The sequence below is a fragment of the Frieseomelitta varia genome, unplaced genomic scaffold (genome assembly GCF_011392965.1).
Source record: "Frieseomelitta varia isolate USP_RPSP 00005682 unplaced genomic scaffold, Fvar_1.2 scaffold_217, whole genome shotgun sequence".
In the NCBI taxonomy this organism is placed as follows: Eukaryota; Metazoa; Arthropoda; class Insecta; order Hymenoptera; family Apidae; genus Frieseomelitta; species Frieseomelitta varia.
Genome location: NW_025109939.1, coordinates 877,354 through 891,645, shown reverse-complemented (window position 1 = coordinate 891,645; position 14,292 = coordinate 877,354). Strand labels below are relative to the sequence as shown.

Sequence of the window (14,292 nt, the reverse complement as noted above, 5' to 3'; positions counted from 1 at the left end):
TATTTAACACAAAATCAATCATTTAATCTTCAGTCTATTATATCTTATTATTTGGAATATATTAAACTATCAGCATAAATTTAATGTGCACACAAAGCTCGATTTGATTTGTTCAGTCTACAGATTTAAATTTAACTTAAATTTATAAACTTGTGATATATTTAATTTGTCTGTACTCGAATCAAGTGCGTCAGTTGTACGAAATTTATTTAAAACTTGATATATAATCTAGTCAATTAAAGTGATAATTCATTAAATAAATGATAGTTCATCGAGATAAATGGACCAGTTTCTTAATCGCACATTTATCTTTCTGGGACGTATTTATTGTACGCGCGAGAGAATGAAATTGTGCGTATGATAATGTATGTCACAAAAACAACATGTATAAGTCGGCGTAGAAGATGTACTGTTATCTTTGCTACACACGTGTTAACGTTTCATCGTATATACGTGTTCAGGAGAGACATACACGGCATTACAATTCGTTTTCGAAAGTGGGAATTGAACGTGCGAGGATGGTAATTTTCTTTCGTTTCTTTGACAGGAAATTACAGCTTCCACGGAATGGAGTATTGTTACACTACAAGATTACTTTGTATCACTTACAAATAATTGCACAACATTCATAATTGTAAAATATGTAGGTACATAATTATACAAATTTTATTTAATTTTTATACGCTGGCTTTCCAACGTGAATATTGTATCAGCAAACACGATTGAAGCTTCTAAAATATACCATTAATTTATTTATAACAGTATTGATTTATAGCGAATTACAATGCATGGGTAGTTGTATCCATTAATCTCAAATAATAACACTACTATTATTTATACAAATAATAATACTGTTTATAAATTTATATGTACGATAAATTGTAATTAATCATATTGACAAATAATACTGGTTAATGGTTATTTTTGTTTAACTCAACATGAAATCAGGACAATTTATATTTCCCTCTAAACAAGTATATTTCATCTAATGGACTTATTCGATCATTAATTACATTAAGAATCAACATGTAATGTTTCTTATCATTGAAATGGATTCTACGACGAAGCAAATGTATTTTGTTCGGTAGTGATGGGATATTAAAATTCTGTAATTTTTAAATTTAGTTTATTATTAGGTACTCCGTGTGGATTGAAAGATGTTGTAAAATTATAAATATATTTAATGATTAATATTTACCATATAAATTGTACCATAAAGACGTTATATATTATTATCTATGTTTATTAATAAATACGAAATAATATGATCGTAATATATGTACATTATACTGATATAATATAAATATAAATTAACGGTATAAAACTATATACCACTGTAACTTAAAACTAATTAACTATGAAACTATATAAACTGAAAAACTTTATTATTATAATAAATTATTATAATTAACAGTAAAAAATTAACTATAAATTAACTATAAAAAAAACTATATGTTAACATGAATTAAAATGAATTTAATATTCTTTAAAAAACTATATACTAACATAAATTAAAATGAATCTGATATCCTTTCCAATCCTCATAATTTATATCAACGCTTCCCTCGGCAATTTACATATAGAATCAATTATCGAATCTATTATCTTTCCTCATGTTTTCACAAAAATGCACGTTTAATACTAATATTAAAAATACACGTTCTAGAATATAATTCCAACTTGTTACTTAATTTTTTGTAAATTGTTCTAGAAAAAAAAAAAAAAACTAAGTACTTTTAGAAAACCACTCTCTCTGATTTTCTGTGGGGATCCATAGGTTGGAAGAACGTGTATCGAAATAAATAAACCATCAATCTTCAAGTTACCGCGCTATTGGAAATGGCGCTTTTGCGGTACGCCACACGACGAATGATCTCATTATTAGAAATCTGAGAACACGTTCGAATCACTTCTGTGATGAGTTTCCGATAAATTGAACGTTCGCTCCAATTTGATCCACTCCTGGTGAAAATCGGCTCGATTCGATCGATTCACGCCGAGGCTTGCTCGAGGTTCTAGGACAACTTACGATCAGAAGAGCGTCGTTCCCATCGCTAGCTAAGAGTGGACGAGAACGCGAGGACGCATGAACGTAGGCAGCCACTGGTTGGCAAGCGCGCGCGCGCGCGCGAGCGTACAGTGAAAACGTAAACATGGCCGCGGTGAGTAGTGAAGGTTTGCCAATATCTCCGTCCGAGAAATCGTTAACCGGTAGCTTAGTGTCCGAAGAGAATGAGAAAAGTGTATCGCGATCGCCGTCGACTTACTCGATTAGGGAGGACAAGTGGCCGGATCTCGTAGTCTCGAGGCCTAGAAAATTGGACGCTTGGTGGTTACCCAGACGTAAGTACACATCTACGATACGTGCATGTTTCCGATCCGCTTTCGGCGCGCGTTTCAAAGTAGTCGCAACGTAGCCCGTCGATGCGAAGTGCGCGTGATTGAACGTCGATGCGCACACGCTGGACCGCTGTTTCTTTATCGCGAAACGCCTACTTTGCAAGTCGACACGCGGTCACGTGATCATCAATGGGAAATATTACACGTGTTACATGCCACGGCCAACTCCACGACCGGGACCGGTCGTTTACCTCGATGCGAATTACACGATCTGCATTACTACGATTTAGATCGTTTACTTTTACGATTTAGATTAACTGATTAGTTTAGATCAGCCGATTCTAATCAAGGTTTAAATTGGCTGAAAATGAGATTGGCCATGCGTGTAGTTCAATATTAATTCTTGAATTAATAGAAAATGGGATTATAGATGCGCGTAGTTCGATGTAGTTTTTGAACCGATGAACGAGAACAAGAGTTAGTGGATTAACAGATGAGCAGCAGTAGAACGAAATCGATTAACGTGTTTCAATAGTATAGTTATTTTAACATTTAGCTATTTCAAAAGTATCATCCATTTGATTTTTAATAAAATAACTGCGCATGAAGGTAACAGGAAGTTAATTTTAATTTCGTTTGTTACGTGGGTGTGAATATTACGATGAAATAAAATAAAAAAAACACCGCTTTACGATTTTTAAAAAAGTTGTCCAATGCATGAAGTAACGTCCAACGCATCCGTAGAAAATTACATTAGAATATTCGTAGAATATTCGAAATAGAACTTCATTTATTAAAAGTAAATAAAAATAAAATTCCGTAATATGTAGCTAACGTAGCGCGTAATAACTCTAGAAATTATTCTCTTTCAATCACGTCACGATGAAGTTGATGATCGAGGATCTTAGCGATTTTGTTTTCTGTTCTACCGATCGAGTCGTGACAGATGGCAGCACCATCTGGTCTAGCTGCCCGAGCGCGGGTATTGATTATCGTAGGTGGAGGTAAGGTCGGCGGGAGAATCAATATTACATTTCGCCGGCGACTCGCCATATTCTCGTCGTAAAAATTTCCGTGAGCAACGGGCGCACGTCATACGCGGTCATACGCGGTTTCCCTCGACAGTGAATCGGTCTCAGCGATGTCGAGCTACTAAGGAAGCCAACACCGCAACGTTCAGCTACGATGTAGCACGAAACCGAGTGCGAACGATCGTTTTTCCGCTTCAGCCAAACGTTTCTTTTCGTTGCTTTTACCGCAGTGTCTATATTTCGTTTTTCTCCGTTTCACGAACTAACGCCTCAGTCTAACAAACACCGGACAAACGTCGTAGACCGAAATCTATTTAAACGAAAAAAAAAAAAAAAAAAAAAAAAAAAGAAGAAGAAAGAAAGAAAAAAATCGATCGTCGTTGCTATTCGAGTAAAAATAAAGTGGAGGAAATATCGTGAAATCGATTCGACGAACACGAACGAAGCAAATTGCATTAGTGAAACGCATCAGCTGATTGAAATCGTCAAGAGAGCAGCCTCGGCTGAGAGGATTTGAGTGATATCGTCGGAAAATAAGAGGATCTTTCGTATCGAGAAACGATCTCGTCTGATCGATTTGATATACCCGAGTCAAAATTTTAGAACGAAAGGGGAGAGGAGCTATTCTTCCGGTTACGTCGTATATTGGCCCAAGGAATATTCACTGAGAGGATCGATAAAGAAGAGGAAGGCCCAGTTGAGTGAAAGATAGGAACGCTGGCGGGCGGATTGACCTAAAGGGATCCATTGTTACGAAGGATCTTCTATGCGGCAAGAATCCAAAAACGGTCTGAAGATCAGGCCACCGGGTGACCATCATCACGGTGTGCATCATCACGGTGGGGTCATGCTTGAAGAAGACATGGCTGGCGCTCAGGATACGATATACCTGTGCAACTTCCGCGTGTCGGTGGACGGCGAGTGGCTGTGTCTGAAAGAGCTTCAGGATGTCGAGTTCTCGTTGCAGGACTCGATGCAGCGGTCGCCATCGCCGCCGCTCGCTCTCAGTGGTATTAACCATCATCATCATCATCATAATCACCATCGTCAGCAACAGCTTCCCGATCAGCGAGAGCTTCGCGATATAATGCCGCCAAGCCCACCGCCATTGCAGCACGTTTCCAGCTTGTGTCTGTACTCGATGTTCTTGCACTACTCGCTTCATTTCTGTCTTCTTTCGTTCGTTCGTATATACAACATAGGCACAACATTTGGAAACCGCGTTGGAAATTTGTGCACCAATCGACTTTGCTGATTCGAATTCAGATTCATTGTACTACTTTGTGTCGTATTGACGATTTAGTTGGACGAGTTCAAGTTTCCAAGCTTTGGTTGTTCTTTTCCGTCTTCTTTTTTTTTTCTTTTCTTCCTTTTCGTTAGGTTTATGGAATTAGTCCATCGTCGAGGAAATTTATTCTGGCTTGTTTGATTACTTTTGCGTCGGTGAAAAAAGATTAATGAGTATCGTGTCGTTTCGTGAGCGGAGGATAAAAAGAAAATTTGGGACGAGAATTGATTTTTCATGTTTGGGACTACGAAACTAATGATTTGGGTTGGAGAAAGTTAACAAAGTGAACAACTTTTTATAAATTTAGAACAAAGAGTAGATGGGAAAATTCTCGACTGTACTCTTTTATTCTGGTTAATGTCGTCTTTACTGCATACGATTGAGTAAATTGAAATTACATATTTTAAAGTTTTAGTTTACTTTTAAATTTTAATATGGAATGATCCGATAAAAGTTATAACAAAATTACCGAGAACTTTAGGTTTTATTATAACGAACTGTAACTTTTACATCTTATATTTCTTTCTAAATTTTACCGCGAGATCTGTGAATTTCAAAAAAGCTAGAATTCGTTTCCTTGGGAATTTTTGATTTAAACAATCTTTTCTACCTTCTGTCCTTTTGTACATTTCTCAGAATCGCGTATCGTTTAAGTCTTTTTTCCTCGGTAGAACATAATTTAATTAGCATAATATTTTGTTTGTTAATAATTTTACGTTGCGCTTTGCCGATACTCGCATTCATACCATCATCATCACGCTTTCGGGGAGAATTCCATATTTATTTTATAATTTTTCGACAATACGAGAACATACGAAACGAAACCTGCGGGTTCAAACTGATCTTTCCCCTAATTCCAACTGGAACGAGGAACTGTTGTTTTTACAGCACGTGATCCGGTCATCATCGAGAGGAGTAATCTCGTGAATATTTCGAAATTAATCGTGAAGGAGCTGATCGAAACGTCTTTGAAGTATGGTCGAATGCTCGACTCCGATCATATGCCGTTGCAACACTTTTTCATCGTTCTCGAACACGTGCTCAGACACGGTTTGCGACCGAAGAAGGTAAAGAACACCTTCGTCATAACACTGAACACTGACTTACAAATGAAGAGAAAAGCAAATGGCGCTAATTGCCTTCGATTTCAGGGTCTACTCGGACCCAAGAAGGAGCTTTGGGATATACTTCAGCTCGTTGAAAAATATTGTTCAGAAGCACAGGACATTACGTCTAGTATTCGTGATCTACCCACTGTTAGGTATATATAACTCCGTTTCTGTTTTTACCCATTTTTTCTCGCGTGTGCGCACGTGATTCATAGCAATTGCACAGAATCATAGAATTTTTTATTGCAAATTTTGATGACAGAAATTTTCAACTTTTATTACAAGTACCGATTATACATCTAACATAAAATAGAAGATAAAAGGTAGTAAATTGTAGTTTTGCTTTCTGCGATATTAATTTCTATACACACTTCGGTAGAATATTCGTTAAAATAAATTATCGCCGATCACAGAAAATTTATCAATTTAATTACATCTTGGTTTACTTCAACGAAAGGTATTAACTCTCTCTCAAAATCAATCCAAATTAAGAGATCTCTAACGTCATCTCCTCTCAGATTAAAAATATCTTCATCTTTCTCTACACAAGAGATCTCGATAAATCTAATATCTTGTTTAACATACTCAGCAACGTACACGTATCTCAAGAGAGAAATTAACTCAGCTTTGTTAGATCGCTTCTTTGGCGATATCCGCTTGATATACCCCCGTCTGTCGACCGGGGCTGACCTTTTCAGGACCGCGATGGGTAGAGCGCGAGCATGGCTGCGTATGGCGTTAATGCAGAAAAAGCTGGCAGACTACTTGAAAGTTTTAATCGATCACAAGGAGGATATATTGTCCGAGTATTTCGAGCCGGACGCTCTGATGATGAGCGAGGAAGCAATCGTTATAATGGGCTTGTTGGTGGGCTTGAACGTCATCGACTGCAACTTCTGCGTAAAGGTCAGTTACGCGCGTGTGTGCGCGTGTGTTTTTCCACGCCGGGTTCAGAAGTTTCGCTAACCAGGTTAACACCGAAAACTGTAAAAAAAAAAAAAAAAAAAAACTGTCGTAACAGGAAGAGGACCTCGATTGTCAACAAGGGGTGATCGATTTCTCGTTGTATCTGCGAAACAGCAATCACATACCCGGGGAATCGCCGGATGACGAGCTTGAAAACGACAACATGACCACGGTCCTCGACCAGAAGAACTACATCGAGGAATTGAACCGACACTTGAAGTAATCTTTCCATATTCGTGCTTTCGTGTTTCGCTACCGATTCCCTACCGATTCGAACGAACAGAGTAGATTGAGAAGGTGTGCTTCTACGTCGATTTCAGCGCAACGGTGACTAATCTACAAACGAAAGTGGAATCCCTGACAACGACGAACGCTCTTATGAAGGAGGACCTCTCTATTGCTCAAAATCACATACTGTCGCTTTACGAGGAGAACAGACAATTGAAGAAAGAGTTGGGAATCGAGGTCAAAGACACGAACGAGGTACGAGGGTTTTGATGTCTAAGCGGTTCATTTTTTATTTTTTTTTTTTTATTTTTTTTTCGTTGATTCGTCGCTCGTCAAAACGGGGGTGGGTGATTTCTCTGGTTTCAGAACGGGAAACCACCGATCAAAATCACCGAAACGACGACAGAAATCGAGGAGTTGAGAAGTAGGTTAGAGGCCGAGAAGAAAATGCGGAAGGACGTAGAGAAGGAATTGGAATTACAGGTGGATGACGATTCTATCTCGTAATACCTTTTGTATCTCTTTTACTCTTTTTCGTTTCCTCAGGTCTTGAGCGTTTGATATACGGTTGAAATACGAATTAGAACGTTAGAGAAATCGAGAACGGGAGAAATGACTGACTAATTTTTTGTGAGCAGATTAGTATGAAGTCGGAAATGGAAGTGGCTATGAAGCTGTTGGAGAAAGATATTCACGAGAAACAAGATACGATCATATCATTGCGACGACAGCTCGATGAAATCAAGTTAATTAACTTGGAAATGTATAAAAAGCTACAGGTGATCAATTGTATTCCTTTTCACGCGTTAATCGCGACGCAGGACGCTTTACAAGTCCGAGTAACATATTATATCATAATTTTACTCCCAAGTTCTTTGCAACATTTGCTACATTCGTGTAAATTTTTGTTTAGTTATAAGTAAACCGTGGATTTTTATGAATATATAAATTGCATAGAATTCATATGATAAAATATCCAAAGTTGTCGATCAATAATATTTTTCATACGTCTCAACGAAAAAATTCAATTCTTTTTTTAAAAAAAAATGTGAATTTGCAAATTGTGAAAAATCAAAAACCGGGAATCTAACTTCAAAAAACTTCCTCGACACTTAAAAATCACGAGGCAAATCCTTGTCGCGATTATCGTCACGTTTTAAATATTGACATATGTGTTTCTCTCATCGCACGCATTTGCGCTGTGTTTCTTTTCTTTTCTTTTCTTTTCTTTTCTTTTCTTTTTTTTTCTTTTCTTTTCTTTTCTTTTCTTTTTTTCTTCGTCTCCGCTTTAATCCCATCAGCTTTTCAGATTTTTGAGCCTAGACTTTGATCCCACACTCACAGACAGTTTCTAAGTTACTCGTTTGCCACGCTGGGGGAAATACGGGTTTTTACTTTCGATTATTCTCTTGTTTCTGGGACTATTTCCATTATAGGAATGTGAGCACGAACTAACGCAGAAAGGCGAAATGGTGAGCCGGCTGCACGCGAAGACCAATCAGATCGGCAAGATCCTGAATAATCTCGAGAAGTGCAACCACATGAAAAAGGACGGCGATAGTATTCGTAGCCCGACAACGCCGAGCAGTGTCTCGAAATCGATTCTAAATAAGACCAGTCCCACGTCGCCGCGATGTTACTCGTCCGTAGACAATGTACACGCGGCTGACTATCAGCACTCTTCTAACAATCAGCACCAATCGGCTAACAATCATCAGAAATCGTCTAACAACCAGCAAACTAACAATCAACAACACTCTGATAACGTTCAGCAACAATCTTTGATTAAGCAGCCAGATTCTCCGAATAATAACAGGGAGACGAGGGTTGACGAGAAAGTAAACGGCGCTAACGGCAAGGGGACTGCAAAGCCTGATAACGTAGAGCAGAGTAAAGCGAACGGTGAGGTCTCCATGGAGGCGAAGGAGCAATCGGCTGCATAAGAGAACACCAGTCTTTGGAGAATGGTTTTTATATTACACGTGCATCCTCACCTAGGGCGTATGAACGATGGCTGATCCTTTATACGAACGTGTTCCTGAAATGTCCAATGACATTTTAAACAGTCGTCTATGTATATACGAGTAATAGCGTGTTTAATTGATTAATTATTACCCTGTACATAATTTGCGAAGTATGAGTTTCATCCCGTTTCTTTTTATTCTGGAGTTTCTTCGAGTTTTCAGTGAATTGTTGAACGTGTATAACTGACTACCAATAATCTCACGAATACGATAATTTCTTTAACTCAGATATTTCGTATCTTTCATTTACGAATGAATTTCATTTGTTGTGTCGTATTTATATGGGCAGGGATTAAAACTTTCCAATTTAATTAATTTTAAATTTCCCAGAGATCTGAGAGGTCTTTCATTTCTACTAATAATAAATCAATAATATATATATATATATATCATATTCGCAAGAATTAATCTGGTTAACAAGTTGATAAATTATCCAAGTAAGAAATTTGCATTATTCTGAACTAAGTTTCTATGAAACAGAAGGAGCTTATAATAGGTGTGTCATTTAAGTTAGTAGACGTTAACCGTTAATCGCCTAAAAGCATAACTGTTACGAAAGAATTTACATATATGCATTCGCAGACACTATGGTTGTTATCGAAATAGAATTTAATCACGAGAAATGTTGTTGGATCATTCAGAAGCACTAACTATTATTACACTCAACGTTAAACAAGCTGTATCAAAAGTTATCACGTAGACCTTTCACAGGCCAAGACTTTATACACACTTGGAAACGCGTAGAATATATCAACGAGAATGAAGTATTCGATATATTTAATTAATCTAGCAATTCATGCATCAATAAGCTTTCGAATAGAACGTCTATCGTGGTGTGTTTCGATCGAGATACTCTACGAGATTATTATTAGCTGTGCTTTATTCACGGCATAGTTTACACGCTGTTTCAATGAAATTCCTATTGCGTGCACTATCGAACTATCGAACGACAATAACATTAACACGTGTTTTTCGTATCCAATCGATATCTGTTTTATCGTTCATTAGAACTCTGGTTATTAATTATTATTCTCTGTGTGTAGAGTGTCTCGGATTATTTCATTTCACTTCATCGCGGAAACATTGTATTTCAATGAATATTAATTATCCTGTTACATTGGTATTGATCTTCCTCCCCGTTGAATAATCAATCAGCAAATATTATTATTCGTTTAGATTCTGTCGAAGTTTTGCCCGCGAGATAATACCAATCGACGGATGATTAACGTTCCCCATATCCAACTCGACGACGGAAATACTTAAATTCCACTAATTCACGTTTCAATGGGATTTGAAAATTCACGTTGCATGATTTTTCGACTAATCTCCATTACCATTACAATTGACATTAAGTTAATGACGCCTGAATCTTTTACGTTGCTACAGGATGAGCTTCTTGCAGCCACAGATTGTACGTGTGCATTTCTATCTTTAAGGGTTACGTGCAATTTCAGGACAATTTCCCCTTTAGTTTTAGAGAAACAATCGAAAAAAGAAAAGAAAAAAGAAAAAAAGAAAAAAAGAAAACGGTTCTTTCCGCCTTTCACTCAGACAACGTTTATTTCAGGAGTGCGAAGGCTCGCTTAAGCATAAAACAGAACTGATCACTAAATTGGAGGCTAAGACGCTATCGATGACTGAAACCATCCAGAAAATGGATGAAAAGTACGTTTATTTGTCTTTCATTAGTTGTTAATTACTTTGTAAGCACGACTGACTCATCGGTTCTTAGATTACGATCAATCGCTCTATTGAAGTTGATAACTAACACCCTATCGTGTTATTACATTATACTTCTCGCTTCTCGAATATAATATAATCGCTGCTTCATGCCATTTATTGTAAGAGTTCGTTAAAACGTTCATCGCACGACTATCAAGAGGATCTTCATGCTCACAGAAATTCTGATTTCGTCATATTGCGATGAAATTTTTGCACGATCGAAGTGTCAGACAATTTTCATTTTTAAAATTCGCCGCAAGCTTTCTGTCAGAATCCAATTGATCCTGACTCAAACAGTATATAGTTGAATTATAGATTGTCAATGATATAACAATTTATGCTGGATCACTAGAATTTATGGTATTTGATTTTATTTCGTATTTTACAAATATCTTAACACTAAGTCAGTAGCCCAATAATACCAGTTAGGAAAGTTGTTATAAAGAAACAGCGGATTTTTGCAAAATCTCGATAAGAAAACTAATATTTAACTACGCTTCGAATATTCTATTATATTCCGTAGAATAAACTTTACACTTTTCTCTAAATACGTAAAAGTTCGCAGTCACATTTACGAAATATTGTCTGACAATTTAAATCCAATTCAATGTGAAACTAAGATTATTTATCACAGATCAACCTTTGAAGAATATAAGCAAGGAATTTCTGGAGCATCAAGTTCTTCTTCCAACATCATCGTTCCATCTTCCCATTAACGCTTTTCATTTCGTTCAAATCGTTTCACGTACACTCCCTCGTGGAAGGAACGCTATGGTAGAACGGCCAGAACGGCAGAATATTACTAATACTATCTTTATATTATCGTTAAACGTTTTAGCATTTTACGTACAAGTACCTAGTCGTTGTGATAAGGGATTTTTCTAATAGCTCGTGGTTTGCTCGACGCGATATTATCGTGGCCGACGACATCGAGAAACGATACGCGGCACGACGGCTGTAGTTAGAGGTGATTTATTTTTTACTTAGGCGTCGCGAACGCGATCTGACTTAGGATAGATTAGTCGAGACAAAAGAATCTTCATAGATCTACTGATTCGTTAACGGAGATGTTGGCAAACCTTCATTCAACGGCTACTTCGATTTAAGATTATTAAGTCTATATAATATAATATAATATAATATAATATAATATAACATAACATAACGTAATCTAATATAACATAACATAATATAAATATTAATGTTATAGCGATAAATTCGTGTTTTAATTAATTAATTGGTAGATTTATACCTCGAGATCGAGTGAACGAATAATCGTTGGATTTTAATCGATCCCCTTTCTCGTACGTGAAATACTTACTCAAGCTTTTCTGTAATTTACGTCAATTCTTCTATTTGATTGGCGGTCAATTAGAATTATGAATTACGATATAAAGGATATCTCAGTGTTTCAGCAACTGACTTGCGATCATTTTTATCGTGGCTGATTCTTTCTCTTCTCTTCCGCCCCCCCCTTTTTTGTTTGCTTTTCACGTTAGATCCACTTGTTTCTTACGACTTATCATACACATATATATACATACACATACTTATACATATTCTTGGTCGTTTTATATATACAGACACACGCATATATACACATCGTTTCGTGTCGTTCACGTTCACCGGGAGAGACTTACGAAACAAACGTGCCATATATGATATATCTTTATATGAATATAATTATGTATAAGCATCGAGCAATGGTCTTTATAACGCACCGAGACACTTGTGTGCTTGTATATCAATGCAGCGGAAATAAATTCATGACAGAAGATAGTTTGCATTTAATTACCCTGAGATCATCATCGTTTAGACGTAAGATGAGACTTTTCGTTTGAACAATAATGTTCACAGCATTTTGTAATTGAAAGAAACAAAACTATGTCTCTCGAATTCTCTTTCATTTCGTCATTTTCCTTTTCACGAAGGTCTCGAAAGTTTTTTCAAGTTTCTCTTTAGTTTCAAGTATTAACCAGAAGCGCAGACGCTTATTAAAATTTGATTTTAGCGACCTCTTTGACTCTTCCAATTCTAATTAATCGTGAAAGCTGGTTCTATTCAATTTCTGAAGATTTTAAACATTTAAGATCTTAGATTGAAAGATCTTTATATTAAAGGTTCAATTTACATCAAAAAGACACCCAAAATGTGTTGAAAGAACCACACGTCTATGGCGCGTATCTTAGATCGCAAAGATCGAAATAATCTTCACGATTGATTAGAGTTTTCCGTGGAAATCACGAATTCCCGACACGAGGCGCAAGGTAAGTTGAGTTTTTGCCACGTTTTTGTTGGAGATTGGATTACGAACTCCGGGGGAAAAACAGACGAGTACAGAGATCCAACATTTTGCTGAAATTCGCTGGGGATTATAGTATAAAGCCATTAAAAAAACATCCTGCCTGTTTCTTCGGCCGGATAACGATATTCGGCCATGAATAATCATGGAAGAAAGTTCTGCACCGGAGATCTCTGACTAACTAAGTTACAGATCCTTGCCTTTTGTAACTTCCTTTTGTCGAGCAGCTTAGTATTTCTGTAAACTCGGTCAGCCAGATCTGCGTAACGCTTGGCTCCTCGAGCGAATTTTGTTTAAACGAACAGAGCCGTATCGGTTGTTATAATAATTTATTCATCGCTCGAAATAATTTTCTCGAAATAACGTCGACAAATAACTGCGGAAGTTTCGCCTCCTCGTTTCGTCGCTTGAATCGTTGCTTCGTTACGATTTAATTAGGTTGCTTGAATCGTGTCCCCGTTAAATGATCGCAAGACAGTTACATAAATAGATTGCGAACTTAAATAATTAAAAGAATAAAAAAAAAAAAAAGAAAATTGTGAACATCAGCTCGTTCGCCGAAAATTCGGGGATAAGTGACAATGGTCGTTCAAATTTCAATCTTAATTGCAATATCATGACTCATTTTTTTCATTAGCTTCATAATATGTAGTAGATCATTAGCTTCGTACTATGTAGTAGATCATTTCATAAATGAATTCTCAAGTAGATTATTTTATAAATTTTTGATTGTGGTATATGACAAATTATTTCCTGATTTATCAAATTTTTTTACTGTCCTTTTATTTATGAAATGGCCTAATAGAATTCACTCTTTTTAAACATCGCATGTCAAATTCAACTATTCAACTCGCTTGTCTCTCAAATGCCAATTTCTCCATTTTTTCTAATTCAATTTCTTGCCAATTGTACCCTATTTTCTCGAGTACCACCAAAAATTAAAATCACATGATTTTTTTTCTGTAAAAACTTCAATCGTTGCACGTAGAATATTTTCACACGTCTATCACAGTCTCCTTTTTTATCTTGGTTTCAATTATTTATCGTTAAGATAAACTCGACAGCTCAAAGATAAACTCGACATTGCACTCTCTTAAATATCAATTATTCCCACTTTTCCAGGATTTCAAATTCCAAGTTACCTCTTAATTTTCTATTAAAAATTGAAAATTCACTCTAAAATTTTTCCTCATTAAAACTTCAGTCGTCGTCCATGGAATAGTTTCACGTTTCTCGATTGTTTCAGAAATTCAACGTGACAAAGAGAGAGAGAGAGAGAAAG

General features: G+C 36.5%; 1 protein-coding gene across 3 annotated transcripts in view; it reads left to right on the top strand.

The window, feature by feature from the left end:
- The first annotated feature begins 3,274 nt into the window (after window positions 1-3,274).
- The window catches only part of LOC122527424 (protein RUFY3-like), a 32,154-nt gene continuing 21,136 nt past the window's right edge, over window positions 3,275-14,292 (top strand). Inside the window, exons 1-9 of one of the 3 annotated variants that reach the window (XM_043651609.1) lie at window positions 3,275-4,501; window positions 5,548-5,726; window positions 5,811-5,920; window positions 6,467-6,674; window positions 6,790-6,953; window positions 7,055-7,217; window positions 7,329-7,445; window positions 7,601-7,741; window positions 10,554-10,651. In XM_043651609.1, coding sequence (XP_043507544.1) covers window positions 4,138-4,501; window positions 5,548-5,726; window positions 5,811-5,920; window positions 6,467-6,674; window positions 6,790-6,953; window positions 7,055-7,217; window positions 7,329-7,445; window positions 7,601-7,741; window positions 10,554-10,651 — 1,544 coding nt within the window. In that variant the 5' untranslated portion in view covers window positions 3,275-4,137. Of the gene's footprint in view, window positions 4,502-5,547; window positions 5,727-5,810; window positions 5,921-6,466; window positions 6,675-6,789; window positions 6,954-7,054; window positions 7,218-7,328; window positions 7,446-7,600; window positions 7,742-8,398; window positions 12,484-14,292 lie in introns of those variants that run through there. The other 2 variants (XM_043651610.1, XM_043651611.1) reach the window with 2 other exon arrangements.